Below are 22596 nucleotides of genomic sequence, written 5' to 3'. Positions count from 1 at the left end.
TCTGCAGCACCAAGGTCAGACTGACAGGCGTGTAGTTCCCTGGATCCTCCTCCTGTCCCTTCTTGTGGATGGGTGTCACATTTGCTAACTTCCAGTCAACTGAGACCTCCCTGGTTAGCCAGGACTGCTGATAAAGGATGGAAAGTGGCTTGGTGAGCACTTTCACCAGTTCCCTCAGTACTCTTGGGTGTGGATACCATCCGGGCCCACAGACTTGTGTGTGTCTAAGTGGTGTAGCAGGTCACTAACCATTTCCCCTTGGATGACGGGGACTTCATTCTGCTCCCCATTCCTGTTTTCCAGCTTAGGGGACTAGGTACCTGGAGAACAACTGGTCTAGCTATTAAAGACTGAGGCAAAGAAAGCATTAAGTACCTCAGCCTTTTCCTCATCCTTTGTCACTATGTTTCCCCCCACATCCAATAAAGGATGGAGATTTCTCTTAGCCCTCCTTTTGTTACTAATGGATTTATAGAAACATTTTTTATTGTTTTTATGACAGTAGTTTTTTATGACTAGTTGGCTTGGGCTCTTTTATGCTATTTAATATCTTTGAAGGTAGAATAAAGTTGCTGCATAGATTGCCTTGAATCTGTGGTTAGGCTTTGACGATTTTAATTTGGCTAGAGGAAATGGTATACTATTGGAAAAAGGTAAAGAAAGCTACGTAAAAAGGACTGAATTCGGAAAAGAGTAAATCCAGAAGTGAGTCTTGGAAGTTGAATATAGATAAATTTAAGTTAGAATAAAGATAAATGTTTAAATGGGTTGTGTCTTCAAATTTGAGATAATCTTCCAGGGAAAGTCATAAATTCTTCCTTGGGCACGTTAAAATTGACATGGGTTCTATTTGGTATTCATGCCTTAGTCCTACACGAAGTACTAAGCCTAGTAAAGAAGTGATTTGGTGGCTTGGACAGGACATCTGACCCAGTCTCATGTCCTTCCAGTTTGATATTTTTTTTCTTAAAAAAACAGCTGGTAAAAGAATGAATTTATTGTTCTGAAAACCCAGCTAACTCCTGGACTTAAAACATTTGAGCATTGAGATTGCTATGTGTGTTATTCTACAATGGGTGAACTATTGCATCCCTCCCAACTCTGACTCTGCTATTACTCTGCATCTTCAGAAATATGCGGCTTCAGGACTTCAAGAGTCTGTCAGAACTCCATGCTCACAGAAGTATCAAAACCAGTGCTCAGTTATAACACAGCTTCCCACGTCAAAAACTCTCCAATGTCTAATGGCAACAACTTCACATTCTTACATTAAAAAAGAGAAGCAAGACTTTTATTAGTTCAGCTGAGGATGCAAAGAGAAAACATAATTATACTTAAACATATAAGCAAGCATTAATTCCTATGGAATTATTTTAAATGTGTACATAACAAAAGGAAAACCACCAGTTTAGTAAATTGTCTAAAATACAGTAAATAGATATTGAGAACAAATACAATTATTGAACTGAAATCCTTCTTTCATAATTTATCACCAAGAAAACCACAGAGAAAGCAAAAAGGAAAAAGAAATCCAAGATACTTATAATTTCTTCACTGCACACTTTGTCAAATACATCTTTCTGAACTCTTATAATCCTCAAAGCAATAACACTTGCTTACTCTGGGTGTTAGTATATAAATACTGTCAGCAAAGGTGACTTTATTTGAGACTAACATTTACAAGGCCATGTACTGTCCTTGCGCTCTAGGAGAATTGTCTGATATCAATAGAAGTTAGATTGAAGGTCACTTGTGTCTCAAATTGCTGCTGATCCTATATTGGAAGGATTTACTTCTACATTGTTAACCTTTGCTTCCAAAGTTTTATTTCTTGACCATAAAAAAAAAAAAATTAAAAAAATCATTCAAGGCTGTTAGTTTGAAAAATAATGTACAACATGTTAGGTTACAAAAATTATTCTTTAAAATGTTACATTAATATAAGGCGGCGGCCGGGAGGGGCAACAAGAGAAAAAAACCCCACAAACCACCGAAGCAAGTCTCAGATGTGTTTGACTTTTATAAAAAAGGCAATGGTTTTAATTTTGGTTTCAGATGAAGATAACAGGTAACAAATTTTGTAAATTTCCACCGCTGATCATAATTTGTCTCAATTATGGCAAAGTACATCATACTAAAGCGCCTCTTTACCTTTCATTTCATGGATTCTTGGATATAACGGATTCTTGGATACAGTGCGATGTCACAATGTTTTCTGAAAATGTGACAGAGGTGTTTTCAAGTGACATGTTTTCAAAGAAACTAAAGCAAGCAGTAGTTGTCATAGGTCAGAAAGAGCAATCTGTTGGGATGGTGGAGGAAATTGGGAAGACAAGATTCCTAGTGATGTTGAATGCAGAGTTTGAGCACTGCTACACTAAAGGCTCTGTTTCAGGAAAATACCTTTGAATATCTGTACCAGTTGCTGCCTTGAAGTGATTCTCCCACTCTCCCTTTCTTGGAAGTTCCCTTCCCACCCTCTCTGTTGCAGCTCAGCTCTCTGTAGAGCAGCTGCTGAACTGCAGAATTTATAGCTAAGGACATTAAGTTAAATAAGAACTTATTTCAGATACCCTCCTGTTCTATGCTGCAAGTTGTGGCAGCTCAGATGTGTTTGGAAAGGAATATAAATAAACTCACAGAGGGCTGCCCTCAATAGAATTAGCTAAGTCACCAGCTCCCACAGCTGGTTTCAGAGCCACCTGTCAGGGTAACATTGGAAAGATGGGTACACTCCACCTTCAAGTGCATCAGTAACATTTCAGTCTCAGCTGTGACAGGTTGAACTCATTGCTATTTTCCAATAGAATATCTAGCAACAGTTAAGCATGGTTTAGAATTTAATTTATAGTTTTTTGTAGCCCTTTTCTATTTCATACTTTGCCTTGAGCCCTACATATTTCCTTTGATTTACTCGTTAATCCCATTTTTTTGTTTTGTTTTGTTTTGTTTTGAAAGGCAAGCATATCTGAAAAGAATGACAAAGTTCAGTCTATTTTCATGGAGTCAGTTGATCACTATAAATTGGAGAGTGAGCTGTCTCAAGGGAAATGACCTCTGATAGGTGCCTTGAGATAAGCTATGGAAGTTGAATCAGCAAACCCTAATGCTGCTGTCCTAGTCAGATGTAAAGTGCATCAACAGAGAGCATCAGCATCTGCTGGCTTTGGAGGTAGTTCTCCCAGAAAGGAGTTAGCACTAAACTCCTTTATATTTGCAGACAAAACCATTAGATAGTTCAAAAGTAAGAAAAAGTGAAAGATAACTTCACTTTAGCTCTTGCTCTAACTATAGTTTCAGAAAAGTTAGGAAAAATTGCATATAATATTACTATTTACAGTAAGCAGAGAAAAGGGTACTATGCTGCCCTGTTAACTTGATGAAATGATAGCAATCAATGCATTAAAATCAAAACAGACATGCAATTAGGTTCTTATTTCATAGTATGTCCCAGTTTTATCCATGCATTGCATCTTAAACATGTATGCCAGAATTTCAAAATTAAACATCACTAGCTAATGTTTTTAGGACATGTTATACAAAATGTTTGATATTCATGATGCAACAAGATTAGACAGACCTAAGTAGAAGGCATTGCCTGTCCCCCTGTCATGGGGACAAAGAAGCATAACAAACTTTAGGAAACTTTCTAGAAACATCTTATTTCTAACAACATAAACAGGCATGTGCATGAGTTCCTGTCCCGATCCAATATTGGGGAGGTTTCGATACGATCCCAAGAGCGAGATTAAGACACAAACGAGGTCAAATGCCGTATACCAGAAACAGTTTTATTATGAAAAGAGTAAAAAAAAAAAAGGAACAGGTAATGGTAACCGATAAGAGCGATAGGACAGGGCAGAAAAGAAAGGCAGAAAACCAAGCAAGACTCCAGGATAGAATCACAAGAATAGTCACCGCCACGAGTCCACCATGTGTTGGGTGGGAAGGGGTCCAAATCTCTCGTTCTGCGACAGCAGACGAAGAGGCGGGTCCACAGCGTCTCGGAGGTCCCTCTCAGAAGAGTCCAAATCCCTTGCTCTGTGGTGGTGGGCGAAGGCGCGCCATCCTCATCTTGGCGGTCCCCTTTTATACTCGTGGTGGTCTTCACGATGGCACGTATGACACGGCTTCCACATTACTGCACATACATACACACAGTTTCAGCCCCATTTTTCACATGACTGTTATCTGACGCCGTGGCGTGTGATCTTGCAAGGCGATTTTTGAAGATTGAAAGTCTCGACGACCCGGCAATCGTCCTTACAACCCGGCAATTGCCCTTATCGCACTCAGTAGTTGAAGGGGTTTCCCGCTTGAGCAAAGCGATCTTTGAGACAAAAGTTCTTTCAGTCCGGTTTCTCACACCACCCTGTGGCTCAAAGATTGCTTCAAGACCCATGGCGGTTTTGAGAAAAGATAGTTATATAGAAAAAGGTTGGAAAAGAGCACCTCATACAATTCGCACTACTGACAGTGTGCATCGACGTACGGCACGAATTTGCTTAACACCGTCGGGTGAAACAGTAGTTACAAATTGCATGTTGGTTACAACACGTTGAATCAATTGTACAAAACATGGAATAATACATGGTAAAAACATCAGCATGGCAAAACCACATAACAAGTAGAATAAGATTCGCTTAACCCAGGGGCCACCTGGGAGCCAGGAGAATAAGTCAATGTCCCAGCCTTTCCATGTCTGAACAGGGACATGGGCCAGCTTCTGTATTCCTGTGGCAATTTGTTTGACAACTTTCCCATCGTCATCAATCTTTAAGCAACAGTTAGAATCATTTAATTTACCACAGACGCCCCCTTCTTCGGCTAACAGGTAATCGAGAACCATACAATGTTGAAATATTGCTGCTCGCATTTGCATGGCTTGGTCCGCTAATAGGTCAAGAGCACGGGCTGTCTCATTGGTAATAATCTCTAGGACAGCTTGCAACCGAATAATGCGGTTTAAATTGTAGATAGGTTCTCGAGCACCACTAACCCACTCATTGGGGTTCCAGGTGGCAGGTCCATAATATTCTACGATACGTCGAGGGCTCCACTCATCTTTGCCCGAGGTTTGACTACTTCTACTTGCTATAGAAGTATCAATGGACCACCGATGTCAATTGAGATCATCATATACCTTAACACCCAACCCGTCACCCTCATTTTCTGGGAGTAGGAAAAACCAGGGGCGAATTGCTCCCACATAACACACCCCAGTCCAATTTGCCGGTAACAGTTTATAAGCAGAATGACCACATACCCAATAATGTCCCTTCAGAGCACGATGCCCGTTGGCAAAGGGGCTCCATGAGTTTGATCCTTTTGGATTGTCCCAATAATTGCCTTGTGCCCACGGACTTGGGGGGGTTATGGGGGAGTTATTTGAAGTACAATTAGTACAGTAATAGGCTCCTACTGAACTATTATATGAACAGGAACAATTCATTAACCCTCCCCAGTGGGACCTTAAGCTCCCATCTGGGGACCAGAATCCCTCCGGATACCAAATACCACCTGTTTCATTTCGCCATCTCCAGTCCATCCTCCCTGTGGAAGTACTACCATAGCTGTAAGTCAATTTACAGTTAGACCGTCCTAGGTAGTTTTCAGTATTGATGTTGTTGGAGGCTATACAGTATTCTCCACAAGCTGGTTATCATACTGGCCAGGGCAGTGATGTGCTGTCTTCCCAATAGGTACCATTTTTAATTTCACTGTAGTTGCTCACCAACCATTCAGGGGAAATGGGGATAGCAGTCCATGGCCAACTTTCTAAACCTAACGGTCCACCACAAACCCAACACTTAGTAAGATTAAAAGCATTAGCTACTTATTGGCCTAAAATAAAAAATTCATTTTGCCATAACAATTTTGGGGAGGAGGGAGTGCAGAAGTTTCCCCCGATATTAAAGATGGCGATAATGGCCAGCCAGAACACCATTTGCGATAGTACACTACGCATCCTATAAAGATTAACAAAAACTCCGCAGGTGATCAGCAACTTCAAGTGTTCGTGAATTCCTTCAGACAGGCTCTGGAACTTTCACCTGAAAGAGAAAAGAAAATAAACTCGGTTCCCTTCCAGGAACCGGAAAAGTGTGGTGGTTAGAAGGATGGAATAATCCACCTTGTGTTAATCTTGTGTTCCTTCCCATGGGCATCTTTTGCTTTCCAGGCATACTTATTCATTGGGGTTTCCAGTACCAGAGGTACGGCCCCCACAGTGGGGAGTTCGACCAAAACGGGCTGGCCTGGGAAGTGCGACGGATTCTTGGGATAATCAGAGCCACATGGGGCTGGCATAATGGTTGGAGCCTTTGGACAAAATGCTGTTATTTTTGGGCATCCATTTATTCCCCAACAACTGTTGACACCAGTAACTGCATCCCATAGTCGTTCAGTCCATCTGGGCTTATGTGGCTTAAGAAAGTGCTTCAACAAACCGTTAGTTCTTTCTACAATTCCATTCGCCTGTGGATAATATGGAGTATGGTGTACCCACGAGATTCCTTCCCCAGTTGCCCACTCCTGGACTATTTTAGCAGTAAAGTGAGAACCATTATCCGACTGAATCGACTGTGGTTTGGGGAAGGTGCCAAACCACTCTTTCAATGCTTTTACTGTGTTCTCTCCAGTAGCTCTGGCAAATGCTTCAGCTTGGGCCAACCCTGACACTACCTCCACTCCAACCAACACATAATGCTTTCCTTCCGACTTCCGGAAAGGACCAATATAGTCCACTTGCCAGGTTTCCCACAGCTTTTTCCCCTCCCTCAAATGTAGGGGATCGTCTTCCGGGGGTGTCTTTCTAAACGGGTACGACATTGTTCACAAGCGGGCACACAAGTCTTACATTCCTCCCTAACGGGCCAACCTCAAGCTTGGGCCTCACAGTAGAGGTCTTTGATCCCTGAATGCTTCCTCTTTACATGTAACCATTCCAACAATCGCTCCCAGTCTTCTGCTATTTGGGCATTCTGGAGGGGAGCTAACCGGGCTAACTCATCAGCTTTGCCATTCCATTGGCTAACAGGGGTATTATCCTGTTGATGGGAAGCCACCCAGGCTACCGCAAACTTTCCCGGTCTAGCAATGGTCAAGATATCCTGCCACTTCTCTTTCTGCCATATAGGTATCCTGTTGACTTCCCACTCGTTTTGCTCCCAGAATGGAAGCCATTCAGTACATCCTTTAAAAACAGCATAAGAGTCAGTATAGATATAGACAGGAGAGGTAGATTGGGCTTCGTGTTGGAAAACTCTCCACACTGCAACTAATTCCCCTACTTGAGCACTGCCTTCCCCTTCAGTGATTATTTGTTTATCCGCGTCTACGCGGAGTGCTACAGCTCGATATTTCCAAGTTTTTCCTTCTTGCTTAGAGGAGGCATCAGTAAACCAAGCATTCTGCAATCGCTCGGAAAATGGAGGGGCCACTTGTATTACAGGAGAAAGTTCAGCTGTTTCTCTATCTGGGCCCACCTCTTCTAGGATGGTTAACCTCTTTGTGGCTCCCTCAGACATTGTAAAAATGTCACAATAGTGTTCCATCTGGGCATACCATTTCCGCACAGAGGCTCTCTGAGCCACCCCGTCAGGAGGTGGAGTCCCTGCTACAATCATTTTGATTACCTTAAAGGGGCCTCTAAGTACCAATGGCTGTTGCTGAATAGTTCGTTCAGCCTCTCTCAAGGCTAAACTGACTACAAACAAGCCCTTTTCCCAGGTTGTGTATCTTTTTTCGGCATCTTTAAAACTACGGGAGTAGAACCCGATAGGCCGAGTGGGTCCCTCAGGACCCTTTTGCCATAGATGTATTGACAGTCCGGTCTTGGCAAATTCCCATTCAATATGGACAGGGTCTGTGGGGTGAATGGGACCAAGAGCTTGATGGGCAGTTGCTTCAAACACTAGCAATTGCAATGCTTCTTCGTGGGGTTCAGTCCATTCCCACTGGGCCCCTTTTCGCAACAAGTCATACAATGGTCTTGCAATAATCGAAAAATCAGGAATATGCCTTCTCCAAAACACAAGTAATCCTAATACATGTTGCAAATCCTTTTTTTGACTCTGGTATTTTAATCTGATCTAATGAGGAAAGGGTGTCTGATGGAATGCATGTCATTCCTCCTTTCCACCAGATTCCTAAAAACTTTACCTCACTTGAGGGTGTTTGTATCTTCTCCGGTGGAATTTTCAACCCCAAACTTTCTAAGTCGGAAATTATATTATCCTGAGTTATCCGAACTTTCTCTATTTCATCCCCTCCCACAAGAATGTCATCGATATATTGGTAAACACTGACTTCCTTCGCTGCTTGGACTACCTCTAGCTCCTGCGCTAACGCATGGTGGGCTAGAGTGGGGGAATGCTTATATCCCTGTGGGAGTCAGGTGAAAGTGAATTGTTGGCCTTCCCACGTAAAAGCAAAGCGATCTTGGTCCTCAGGCTGCAGGGGAACCATAAAAAACATGTCTTTAACATCCACTGTTGCCATGACCGGGTGGGCTCGTTCCTCGATTGTAGCTATAAGCTCGGCAATGTCTCGCTGCTGTCAATGGACCAGTATTTGCATTGAGCCTGCGATAATCTACCGTTAATCTCCATGTGCCATTATGTTTTCTTACTGGCCACACTGGAGAGTTAAAAGGAGAGTGGGTCGGAATCACAATACCTTGTCCTTTTAAGTCTTCTAATACAGGTGTTATTCCCTCTCTGGCCCCCAAAGGTATCGGATAAGGCTTAACGTTTGTAAGCTTCGAAGGGCGAAGTAGTGGTGCAGCTTGTAGCAGCCGAACGTCTACAGTGGGGGAGCCAAATGACCATTGTCTCCCTTTATTATCAATCCAGGTCTTCCCTTTCAGAACATCAAGTCCCAAGAGGTTAAATGGAAGCTCTCCCACTACCATAGCCACTGTAGTGGCACTATCTTCTCCTGGCAGATGCAGGCTGACCATTGCCAATGCCTGTAGTTGAACATTGCCAAATGCATCTGCCACAAACAGTGTCTACTTGGAGGATGTAACTCCACAATTAGCAGCATCTTTTGTTTTAATAGCTGAAATTTGAGCACCAGTATCTATCAAAAATGTGACCAGAACTTGTTTTGGTCCTACAAGGCCATTAATTAGCAAATCACCCCGGTCATTCTCAGTGAGCTGTCTGATATGTATCCAACCTTCGCCCCTCCACTCACCACTGAAGGGCGAAGGATCTAGTTTCCTGCTGGGTTTTGGGAGGCATTTATTTCATAAATCAATCAAGGAGGGTGCACTGGGAGCAGTATCCTCAAAATACACTTCTTCATTTGCCGATTTAGTGGGCCATCCTGTTACCAACTTTTCTAATTTGTCTGTTGGCAGTCTGTCCATCAAGTCACATGGAATCCCTTTCTGTTGTCCCTCCGCCCACAGTCTATTATGTCTGTTCGGGACATCTCTCCCTCCCGGTGGTTTGGAGAGAGGTACTTTCCTATCATTCCCGGGGCGTGGAACTATTTTTTTACTTCCGCTCGCCTCAAGCCCCTGGGGTCTGTTTTGGCAGTTGGAGGGTTAACAGGGCCATACTTGCGCCCATAATTGATCAGTTCTTGGGCCACCTCCCCCCCCAGGTCCACATTTTCCTGTCCAAGGGTCGGCGGTGCGGTGTAAGTCCTTCTAAAGCAGCCGCAACTCTGTCGCCTTGGGGCATTGCTTGTATTTTTCCCTGTAATTGTATACCAATCGGTTTCAAGGAATCGGGGAGTCCCCTTATAAGGGGGGTCATCCGTTTGGGATCCACTGGCATCATCATTGGGGACTCCTGTCCAGGTTCCAACTTTCGGTCATACATCATCTGCAGACAAGCTGCCTTCTGCACACTCTCTACTAATTGATCCACAGTCCCCGTAATCGCCGGAGGGTCCCCCCTCTCCAAGGGGTTCAAGCCACCTGCCCAATAGGCTGCCTGCTGGGTCAGAGACCAGGGGGCATGGTGGTTCCCAGTAGTTAAAAACACTCCTGGTCCCCAATACCCTTCCGCCTCTCTTTCACTTAACAGAATCTGTTCCCCCCCAGACAGCGACACTCTCCACACATACTCTGTTTCTGGCTCCTTAGGGGTTTGGCCAAATTCCTTCTTTAGTTTCATCAACTCGACAGCAGTATAAGGGACTTCCTTGGTTGTAACTTGGGGGGACTGGTCCTGCTCATCATCATAAATGTACTTGGTCTTGACCAAGGGTAGCAGCAAAAGTGGTTCTAATTTCTCTACTTTCTCTTTCGCTGCCTGCAGGTCATTAAAGGGGTAGCCAATTTCAGATCTTGGGGGAATTTCCTCACAGGTAGTATCTGCAAGGAGCTGCTCCTTAAGGGCAGTTTGCAAATATTTCACTTGATCCTTTTCCGCCTTAAGTTGTTCTTTTAATTCTGCCACTTGCCCCTGAAGGGACCGGGTAAGGCTTTTAAGGGATTCGATAGTCAGGGACTCCGCAGTACAGCAACAATCTCTAGCCTCTACCGCGGCAGCCAAACTAGCACCAAGAATGGCACAAATAATTGCTTTGCCTTTTGCTCTTAGTCTCGCATCTTTGTAGCTTTGGGTGAATGTGAGAAAAACTGGATATATGTTGAGTGTGATATGGACATGACTGAAAACCACTGAGTACTGATGTCTTAATGCATTTTTAAAGTATCTGAGCCTTTGGAACTGACAGAAACATATATTTTCCCTCTTGACGTTTTATTTTGGAATTAACGAGGGATGAGAACAACAATGAAACAGCTGTGGCTCAAGCTAATGAATATTAATTTTCCCACACAATCACTTGTGAATATACATCCATGCTTTTTGTTATTCCTTTATGCACTGTTATAAGATATGTTTGAATAAGACAGTAACTGATACAATATATGAAGACAGGATGTGAAGTATCTTTTAAATTCCAAACTATGAGATACAGGACAGAAACACAGCAAGGAATTAAAAGAAAAAAACCTCTAGGGAACCACTATTATGAAGGTACTTAATCTGCTAGTTATCCACCACACATGCAGATACTAATGTCAGTTCAAGGGTAGCAGGGCTGTTCATCATTCATCAATTCTACTGCTCCAACAGCCTGCTTTCCTGACACAAGGTAATGTAGCATAACCAAATATGACAATTCACAACACTGTATTTATCAAAGAACAGAATGAAAAAGCATCTCCATCTGAAAGGCACTCCTAATTTGAAGGACTCTGCAATTTCAAACAGTGAAATGTCACACGGCATTTCGGAAGAATGTATATGTACACAGGCACATGTGAGAAGAACCAGTTCTAGACCATGTGCTGGACTTCAAAAATTTGCAGTTAAATTTATCTATAGTACCTACCTACCACCTCTACCTACCTCAGATTTAAAGTAATGTATTTACAGACAGAAACTTTAGATAACTAAAGGGAATCTGATTGTGAATGTTCACTTTGACTTAAAGAAAACAAAAAAAGTATATATAAAAATTAATGCCAACTGATATACGCACAAATCACTTCTATTGAAAATAAAATACATTGAAAAAATGAATGTTAATGTTATATATAGCTCAGAAAGTTGTAGAAACTTTTTTCATTGCTTAGCTTAGTCAAACATCCCACAACCATTTTGAAGTTAGCCAAATTCCTAAACATTCTAGTAATTTAGAAGCAATTCCTGTTTAGTTTTCACTTTAATCACTGCCCTGTCCAACTCTTTAATTCAAGAATCCTAGCTGAGGGGTAATTCTTAGTTTCATAAGAAATACAATTACTTTAACAATAAGTCAACATGGAATTTGTATGGGTTTTCCTGTTTGCTTGCTTCTATGTAGTCCTCTACAATACTCTGTGCTGTCTGGTTGAAGAGGTTACAGGGAATGCTTTGGGTTTAATGCACTAGCTTGAATAAAATTAGAAACATCCAGTGAAAAGACACTTGACTGAACATGTGCAGCAGGCAGTGAAGTCTTTCCTGAGTAAATTCCTCTCTGAAGAAGGTGTTCTCCACACTGTATTCCCTATCAGGTAGTACTGATGAAGCCAAACTGCTTTAAAATATTCATAACTATTTAATAGCATTAGGGCTTTGCTGTGTCAAAATAAGGTGGCCAACTCTCAATCAATCTAATATAACTGACATAATGTTGTTTGGGTAAACAGTTTCCATTTGCCGCCTTAGATCTCACATTGTTTCTTCTTGCATTTACCCCCTGAAGACAGGCAATATAAGAGACATTCAGCAGTGATCAAAGACACAATGTTGGCCCATATTCTATTTCAGTCAAGAGGTTATGGTTATAACAAAGGGAAAAAAATCAGGTGTCTCCAGTAATAGATTCTTGGCATACTTCTCTTTCTCTAACTTTATTTTTTTCCTGGAATTCTTCTTACATTATTATCCATTCCCCAATTAAATCGCATTGATTCCCAGAAATGTTCCTGAGACTCCCCTCAACAAATTATTGAACTTCATTATCCTGCTGGTTTACCCCTTTTCCAGTTTATCGATGAATATGTTAATTAACACTGAAGGCATTTCTGGATTATCTGATACTTACTTTCCTGGGCCTCTATAGAAGTTTTTTTACAGCATGTCAGGAATATATCAAAAAAAAATATATTTCTGGCTTGGTAACAACAACATCAATAGTTGGAAGTCTACATCTAGTAGGAGTGGACAACCACAATGTATGTTCAGTTTGATCATCACTGCTTTACCTTATTATGCTGTATCTCATTATTAACTTAAAATGCAGCATTAGCAGAGAGAGTGTTCAGGACTATTTCCCCTTTTTACAGCAGTACATTTGTAATATCCAGAAGGCACAGCAATGAATCACATTCTATTGCAACAGCAGCAGAACATGGACCTGTCATCAATGCACACAATGGACTTGAATATAGACATTTTTGTCTGAAGTCAGCTGCAACAGTCATGAAAGGGCTGGAAGTTTGTGTGCAGTGAGGTAGTCTTTCGGGGTATAGGATGGACATTGGGCAGCGTTACAGGGATAATATACTTCTCATCTTTTCTATCTAATTTTCTGTCTACTGATGATAATTGAGAAAAAAATCCCCTGAAACAAACAAACTCCCCTCCCCCAACCACCCCCCCTACTCAGCTCTAAAAATAACACATGCGATGAATACTGGCATTTGTTCATTAACTTCCTTTTCATCTGGTGCAATCTTCTCCCTTTGATATTGTAATTTGGATGAATTTATCATCACTAACATGGTTTTTAAGAACAGAAGAAACAGTAAAAACTATTCTGTTGCTTATACTATTTTAAATACAGCAATGATCGGTCAGGTGTCACTGATGACTTTCCACCATTTTATGTTTTGACAGAAGATCCTCTAGGTGCAGAAAGGTAATGTAATTCATTTCCAAGCTCTATCAGGCCTCAGTTTGTTGCCAAAATTTCCACAGAGACAATATACTATGGTGCTGGTTTTATGACATGAGTCTCTTCCACTAGTAACTATACTGAGAGCACAAACTTTTTTCACATAGGCCATCAGTCAGAGTTTAGAGAACAAAACCTTATGGTTACTGCATTGCTGGTCTGGTCTGTAAGTAGTGATTTAAGGAAAAAAGTTTTGGAATATCATTACCAGCTCTCTGGGCCAGTCAGACTTCCATTCAAAACAAGCAGAAAATATTTCCTATGAAAAAGCATTGATCAAGAATTCAGAAGAGCTAGATTTCTCATGTCTGTCAGCCACAAAGTAATTTTTATTTATCTTATCCATTACAAAGGGTAGTCATTCACACATTTCTATCAGCAACAGCATTACAGGATTTGAATATACCAACCCCGACCTTTACCAGAGGATACTGAAAACAGAAAGTTTTTTTCTAGACATTAAACATATTGAGATTGGTATCATTAAAGACATATTTCCAACATTCTTTTTTACTTTTACAGGATGCTCAACCATCTGCCAAAGCATCAGCTGGTATAAGCTGATGTAGCACAACTGCTTTAAGAAAAAAATAAATTAAAAATTCCGATTTGCGGCAGCAGAAGCTCCAGCAATGCTTCGAATCAGTGCATTTCTGTCTTGCTATAAATCTTGTGTTTCTATAATTATGAAGGCCATTGGCAGGACTGAACAATATACAAGTCCATGCAATCAGATGTGATGCAGCTGAAGGTCCTGAGGAAGCTGACTTTGATAGGGCATGGTGCTCAGGGACCTTCCTGATGACTGGAGAAAGGCACGTAACCCATCTTCAAGAAAAGCAAGAAGGAGGTTCTGGGGAACCTCAGCCTGTGGGAAAATTATGGAGCAAGTCCTCCTCAAAGCCATTTCTAGCCACAAGAAAAGAAACAAGAAAAGTGACAGGGAAAAGCCAAAGTCCAGCTGTTGCCCAGTTGCTAATACCATCTCTCAGGGACTGAAACTTCATCACTGGGTCAAATATTTCTCAAAGTTTTTATTAACAACCTGGATAGTGAGCAAAAGAACACCCTCTGCAAGTTTGCAGATGATACCAAAATGGCTGCTATATTGAGGGTTATTACCTTCTGTCTGGCATTTGTGAGACTGCATCTGGATTATTTTGTCCAGAGTTGGGCTTCTCAATACAAAAAAGACCTTGACACAATGGAGTGAGTGCAGCACAATCAAGATGATCAGGGGTTGAAGCAGAATATGGGTTTGTTCAGCCTTTAAGAATACATGAGCATGGAAGCACTCACATCTCTCCCTATATTGCAGACAGCGCTTGCCCCAGTGCTTCTGCTTTCAGAGTATGTTTTCATCATTAATCTTGGAGGATACTGCCTGGCTATGAGCTATTTTGGTATCCACAGCAACATTCTGTCCATTAAGAGAAATACCACATTGAGAAGCAATTATAAACTGTAGGTAAGTACACACAGCAGTAAGAAATTGTAATCCTTATACTAACTGCATCCAGAATATACTTCTTATTGTAACTAATAATAAAGGCATATCCTCTGAAATGTAGTCTATCTTAAACTGTAACAAACTTGGGGAAAATGTTATTCAACCAAACAAACATGTTATTGTCAGTCTTCACACTTTCCAATAAAAGTGGACATTATCAGGAGTAGACAATATTGCTTTTTATGTAGAATTGTGGTTAACATTGTTTAACAGACATATGATTATGATTATTATAGGTTGGGCAGGCTAAGTTAAATCTTACATCTCGCTGCTTCCATGCCAATTCACTTTAAAACTGTTATTGTAGGAGCCCTAACAGGAGCACCACCAGGGAATCAGCAAGTCCTATAACTGATAAATATATCCAGATGCTGAGACTGAAGCATGAAGATGTAAGTGCACATGTTTTAGCCCTTTCACAAAGGCACAAAGGAGATGAGATCATTCAGAAGAAACTCATTGACTGTACCCAGCCGAAGCGATCACTTGCTACCTCGCAGGCTGTGGTGCGGGTTTTGCAGACAGCACAGGGACCCCAGAACTCTCAGGAAGCAGGCAGCCATCGGATTTCATTAACTGCTGTCATCCTGCAGAGCCAAGGCTGCTGGACAATTCAAATTTCTTTCACGTTATGAAGATTTTTTATTTCTTTCTAAGAGTACTGCAGAGAAAACTATAAAGGGTACAACTATCAATGGACAAGGAAGTGACTTGTAACTTATAGCCTCAGAGGTGAGGCTGAAACTACCTGTAATTTGAAAGGTCTGATCCTGTAACATATAGGATATTTGCCTACTTGCTATTATTGGGAACAGAAGCGTACCTAGATAACAAAGATTATCCTTGTACAAGTAAAAAGTAACTCTTAAGATATTCTGTATGTTTGAGGGGCTTGGGCAGAGATTTCTTCTTAAAAAATTATTTTTAAAAAATCCGTATCTTTGGAAACTGTCTAAGCTCTAATTTTAAACTTTATGTAATCTCAAATATAGACCACCTCAAAACTTCTTATTACTTGAACCGGGCCACTGCCATGGTAAGCTTTCCTGTAGATGAAACGGAGAAATGAAAAGCTGATCTTTCCTTTGTTTAGCAGAAGTTTTCACTCACTCACTCAAATAACTGCTTCTGAATAACCTCAGAAAATAAATATTCATAAAACAAAGTACTGAATATATTCATTCAGTAGGAAATGTGAAACCATCCATATCTAATATGTACAGCTGATTTTGGATACTGCAAATTCACTTCCATTAAAAAAGGGAGAAAAAGGACATTTTGGCCTTATATATGATTTTCTTCTACATTAATTACTGGCCTACCTCAGTTTCACATTTGAGAAGCTGGACAGAAAACTGAATACCACAGGAGCAGTTTGTTACCTTTTACTACCAAGCTCTCTGTGTGTCTTAAAGTGTTCTCTTGTGATCTGCTTACTGGATCTCACCCAGTGATTTTCATTGTAAGATAAGGTATTTTGCCTGTTTTTCCACTTTCAGGTTTTTTCCCTGTTTTTTTCCTTTTTTTTGTTAAATGTTCAAGTGAACATCTTGAACAAATCAACAGCCTTTTATCTGCCATAGGAAGATTAGTTCTGTGCAGAAACGTACAAACTTGAGGATAATGACAAGTCTGTTCCAATATTTTTTCCCACCTCTTTCAGAACTGGATAGTTTTCAGTCATTATTCAGCCTGCCAGACAATCAAAATGAAAATGATTTTCACTTACATGGCTTTCCCTGAGTTTGAAAATCCTATTTTTTAGAAGTGTATTTTTTATTTATACATTCAGTTCTGCAAATATATGAAAGTATGAGGCTATTTTTTTTATTTAAATTAGGATACTTTAGCTGCATTATCTTGACTGATCAATAAACCTTTAGAAACCTGTGTATCTGAACATTGTCTATTCTGAAAAGTACCTTATTGCATAATCCTAATCTGAATGTTGTGCGATAGCTATAATCCTGACAAAACAGCACATGTAATTTTACACAAACATCATTTTCTAGTCATTCTTCACATCACTGTGAATTCCTAAGATCAAACCTAGACGATTCAATCTGCAAAACTAGAATGAGAGTATGCGCTAGGTCAGGGCAGAGAGACAGGGGACCAGAATACCCCCAGCTCTCTGGCAGGTGCCCCCTACTTGAGCTACCAAGGGGAGCAATGGCCAGAACCCTTTCTGTGGGAGCATCGATCAGCCACAGAGGGCTTCCTTCTCATCTGCACTGAGGTGATTCAGGCACAGGAGAGCTGGATCATGGAGTGTAATAGTTGAGACGACATCCATTACTTCCTATCATAACAACAGAACATTTTGCTTTCCACCCCGAGGGTCATAATTCTCAATTATTGCTGAGTTGAGACTTCTGCTGCAAGTGTTTAGAAATATTGCTTGCATATAATGGATTCTGATACATTAGTGAGGCTCCTCTGGGACTCCCAACAATACAGCATGCCCTCTAGCAATTCCCAACAGCTTAGCAGAGCTGCAGATGCTACAGTTTGCAGTGTTTTATCACTGTGTGGCCTAAAATTAGTGCATTGCTACAGGGAAACCTGGCAGCTCCAAGTATAGATAACTATGCTGCAAGTGAGGACACCTTTATGCTGTGGCATGGTGGTTCCTTCCATAAGCTTGAAGAGGGCTGTCAAACAGAGCTCTCCTCTTGCCATGATGCAGTTCCCTCTGTGATCTCTGCTGCTCTTAGCTACACAGTCCAGAAGAGCAAGACTGACACTTCTCTTGACTGACAGTTTACCTGCACACTCCTGGATATTACTGTTTAGCTGTTTCTCAAACATAGTGGTAAATCCCATTACCTCCTGAATTCAAGGGGACTGAAGGGCAATCCTCTCCTCCATCTTCTAGGGACCACATCACAGCTACACGAGACACAGGAGAGGAAGATGAAGAGAGAATAGCCCCATAAATTTGATTTCTGTTCTATCTCCAAGATATCAACAAGTGCTGTATCAGTTGCAGGGGAATACAGCAAGCAAGAAAGAAAGCACAACCTGAAATTCAATTGAAAGACAGTGGCACAAAAATGATTATATTTTATTGCCACTAGAGTTCTGTTCTGATTTCATTTTTGTTTTACTTTGTGAAGCTGCTCTTGCATACTGGAAAGAGAACATGGTGTGAACATTTGCCTTCTTCCCCTTGCACTATATGAAGGTCTCCCACATCTCTTCTGTTTTGGAAAACATTTTAAAGCAAGAGTGCTATAGCACAGTAACCCTCTTCCCAAGAGGCACAGTTCTTTGTCAAAATATGTGCAAGGTATTTTTTCCAAGGTTAGTGAATGGAACGTAACCTACAACATCTGCTAATGTCTGGAAGCCTACTGTGCCTCTGAATTAGATTCCTATGACAGATGAGATGTGTCTGCCAGGAAAGAGGCTTTTAAAATGGGCCATCTATTATTTTTTAATTTACAGAGGTAACACACACAGGTCTTCAGATATATTTTAGGAATTTGTTTCAGGAAAGGAAGAGAAAGAGGTGAGATAGGCACAGAGAGGATGAAAAGCACAGGGAAAAGAGTCCCCATGACTATTTCACTATCTACATTCACCATCATACCCTATCAGGATCTAGCCCTTGCAACAAGACAGGTGCTAAAAGGCTGTCCAGTTCCTGGGGCTTGGACATCTCCTTTGGTGGGATCAAAATACTGCATTTCTCCACTCAGTCTTCAAGGCCACTTCCAATGTTCAAACCTATTCAGTCAGTAAAGTAGAAAAAAATAAAGCAATTTAATCCAACAGTTGCCAGGGCTCCTAGGACCCCCCAGCCTGCTGCAATTCACAGTACAGGCAGAAGAGGATTGTTTTGCTTTGGAAATTTTCATACATCCTGCCAGAATTACATATTATGGGATTTTTATCAAGAAAACTCTTGAACTCTATACAAAAAATAGCCCCCTAACATGCACACATGCATACACACAGAAAGCATTTTTGAAGGTGGCAGTAGAATTTGCTGAGTGGGATTTGAAAAAAAAAACAAAACAAAAACATAAACCCAACCTCCCTCCCTGCCTTGCCACCCAACCCACACCACACAAATAAGTTCCTAAAGATTGGTATTCAGAACCCTGTCAGCTTCAGTCATAAATAAAAACTGGGTGAGAGATAGACATAACCTTAATATAAAAAGCCCACATTCCAAAAACTTCATCATGAGAGACCACAAGATGGATATTTTGGATACAAGAAAGAACATTCCTAGAATATCATAGGGAAAAAATGACACAAGCAATCTTTAATTTCAACTAAACACTCAGTGTCATGTACTACTCCAGGTTTTCCTGGTTTTCCAGCCTTAGCCCCCAGGGTCCCAGGCTTGATTCTTTCTTGTAGAGGCTCACTCATGGCAAGGTGTAGCAATCTGATGTTCTACAAATATAAAGAGATGGCTCCCATGCTCATTTTCATTTCCAGCTCTCAAGTTTGTACCAGCAGAAGTGGATGTGCAATTTCTACTAGTTCAATTAATTTGGATTTCTATAACAAGGAGAAGATATGGCACATAAATTAAATATTTGAAACTAAGGCTTCTAAAGTTTGATTTTTCAGCTGAAGTAATCATTTCCATGCACAGCTGTTTGGCCTCCGAACATCTTAATTAAAATCTTTTGGGAGGGTAATAAAATTTGCCATTCAATTGAACATTGGACAATTTTACAGCTGATACCAAATGTTATATCATAAACTTAGAGCTGAGTTTCAAAGTATCATAGACAGTAATGACAATTAAAGAAAGAGTTGATCTAAAAATCTCCTGCACTCATCACTGAAATGGAAATATTTTTATAGACCAGTGTGGGACTTTTTTTTTTTATGCCAGTATAAAACCTAGTTCATGTGCAGTCCAGCTGAAATTTAGTGAGACCTGGGCATTAAACTCTACATGAGCAATTCTGCACATCTGGTACTGAAAGCTTTTTTTTTTTTTTTAAAAATGGCAATCTGAAATCCATCAGGCCCTGCTACCTTAAATACAAATCACTAACATGAGAGTAGCTTAACATAGAAAATACAAGCTGTCAGTAACATCCAGACTAATTACAAGATGTAAGGATGGAATTCTCCATTAATGTGCCTACCTTTCAATACACTCTCAAAAAAAATTAAAAGAAAGCTCTTAATTATTACACAATTTGTGTAACACATAACACATATACCAAAGCTTTTTAAAACCTGAACATGATATAACTTAAGATATGAACCAGTGAAATGAAAGCTTTGCTTTCATAACGTTGCTTGAGAGCCTCCTGTATCCAGGCCCCAGAGTATTTGTTTTAAAGTGCTGCACCCTGCTGCTGCCCTGGAGAGAGGGGAGCACTTCCCAGAGCATCTCATGACCTTCACCCAGCCCGTCTTAGAGGGGGAGGTAATGGATCTAGCAGGGCAGACTCACTGTAAGACAGACCTTGGGGGGAAAACACCTTTCTGACCTTAGCAGAAGGCTAATGATTTTCCTGTATGTTGCCTTTCCCTATCAAGGCAAAGCTAAAAAGAACAATACATAGGTTTATGGATTCTTCAAATACCTCTGCACTAAGGCCAATGCTGCAGAAGTCTCCTAACACCTGGGCTAGTGTCTCAATTGCAATTCCAGCAGTGTGTGGGGATTTTTTGTTTGTGGTTTGTTTTGGGGTTTTTTGTCTTTTCCATATTTAACAGACTTTATGGTTAGCTGTTATGTACTCAAAGATTTTATTTCTGGTGTTACGTACTTAGTCATCTAACACAAAAGAGAAATTAGCTTTCAATCTTAAGAAGAAAGCCTACTTTATTTTTGGTTGGTTGGCTTTTTTTTGTTAGCATTTGCAGATGATTTAAAATCTGGATAAAATTGCTATCTAGTGCAACAGCAAAACAACTCATGTGAAACCACATCTGTTAATTCTTTTGTGAATAAATGAATGATTCAATACTTCAAAGTCGTACAAGTAACTTTCCTGCAGCCCGGTTCTTATTGGCAAGAAGTAAGGAGAAATAAACTGCTGCTGCTTTGGAAAACAAGGTCACAAGAAAATTCATCAGATGGACAGAAATCCTCAAGGCCTTGATTCTGCAATTAGATGCATGATATTGGAGGACTCCACCTCTGGAGAATCCCACTGCTTTGAACAGAGTTTCAATTGACTGCCATGGTGTACCAGACCAGTGTGGAGGGTCTGTCTCCATCAGAAGAATTGATGAACAGGACATACGTGAATCACTACAATTTGCAAAGTTTTATATCCAATTTAAATAAAATAAACAGACTTTTCTTAAATTTATGCCTTAAAGAAAAAGTCAGGAAACTGTTAATGAACAGGAAAAACAAAGACAGCATCCTAATTTCATGCTCTGCAATAGGAAGAATTTTTTCACTTTCTGCATAAATTGTCATTTGCTGGAAGAAAAATGAAACAAAACCACAATCAGCCTTTTATATTTTTTCTGCCCTCTGTATAACACATACTTTGGATGTTATCACCATTGTAAGCCCAGGGAAGTGTCTGTTTCTTTCTGCAGTAAACTTAGTCATCATTGCACCCTGCTGTATGCATGGACTCCACAAGACCAAGGCTAAAGATTAAAATCCGTAATTTGAATTGCAGCATAGAGCACAGAATCATAGAATATCTCAAGCTGGAAGGGCCCTGTAAGGATCATCGAGTCCAAACCCCTGCTCCTCACAGGACTACCTAAAGGTAAACCATATGATCAGGTGCATTGTCCAGGCATTCCTTGAACTCTGGCAGGCGTGGTGCCATGACCACTCCCCTGGGCAGCCTGTTCCAGTGACTGAACAATCTCTCAGCAAAGAACCTTTTCTAATGTCAATCTGAACTTCCCCTGATGCAGCTGCATTCCATTTCCTTGTGTCTTATTGCTGGTCACCAGCAGGACAGGGCAAGGCTCGGCTAGTAGAAGTACTTATCAGTAATTTTTTTTTTTTTTTTTTTTTTTAAGAGCTCCTCTTTGCCCATGGTATAGCCACAGCACTTGTTTCACTGTATGCTACAAAAAGAGATTCTGAGTTTTCTCCAGGGTGAAAATCTCCCCATTTTTAATTTCACACATTGGAAAGATAAAGGGTGATGTTACACGCACATTTTAAGGAGGCAAGACTGAGGCAAGGAGTGTTAAGTGTTTACTGGCTTTGAAATAATCAGTAGCTCGAACTGTTTAAGCTATAATTGCCAGAAAATGTAGTTTTTTATACTACCTTTTGGGCAAATGCGGATAGAGCTAGGCCCATCTGGTGAGCAAAGGCTTTGGTATATGTAAGCAACCCCAGAGCAGAAGCAATATGCCTATGCTAATAGGCATCTTGTGCAAGTAAGATACAGTACCAGGCACAACACGGTGTTAATATGACCGCTTGCATCTGGCCCAGAGATGGTGTGTGTCTGGCTGGCTCTAAACTCATATTTCTCTGCAGGTGATACTCTGAGGACCTCCAAAGAGCCTGAATGTTCTGAAAATGTGACTTACAGAGAGCCTGCAGGCCCACATAATGAGGACTGCTTACAATAAAGCCACCCTAGCATTGCAAGGGAACTTGCAGAGGAAGGGAAAAAATATCTCTACCTAATTGTATTATCTTAATCTTAGGACTGTCCTTTTTTTCCTTCTACAGTCTCCCACTCCATATTCTACCT

At 40.8% G+C, this 22596-nt stretch overlaps 1 protein-coding gene across 1 annotated transcript in view; it reads right to left on the bottom strand.

Moving 5' to 3' along the window:
- Positions 1 to 9253: 9253 nt before the first annotated feature.
- LOC104639660 (uncharacterized) overlaps positions 9254 to 22596 on the bottom strand; it is a 94777-nt gene continuing 81434 nt past the window's right edge. The window contains 3 exon segments of the mRNA XM_075763431.1: positions 9254 to 9513; positions 9516 to 9609; positions 9612 to 10578. Of these exon segments, the coding sequence (XP_075619546.1) occupies positions 9254 to 9513; positions 9516 to 9609; positions 9612 to 10578 (1321 nt within the window).

Source organism: Balearica regulorum, chromosome 11, assembly GCF_011004875.1.
Source record: "Balearica regulorum gibbericeps isolate bBalReg1 chromosome 11, bBalReg1.pri, whole genome shotgun sequence".
NCBI lineage: Eukaryota > Metazoa > Chordata > Aves > Gruiformes > Gruidae > Balearica > Balearica regulorum.
Note: the sequence above shows the minus strand (reverse complement) of the source record. Positions and strands in the feature narration are given on the sequence as shown.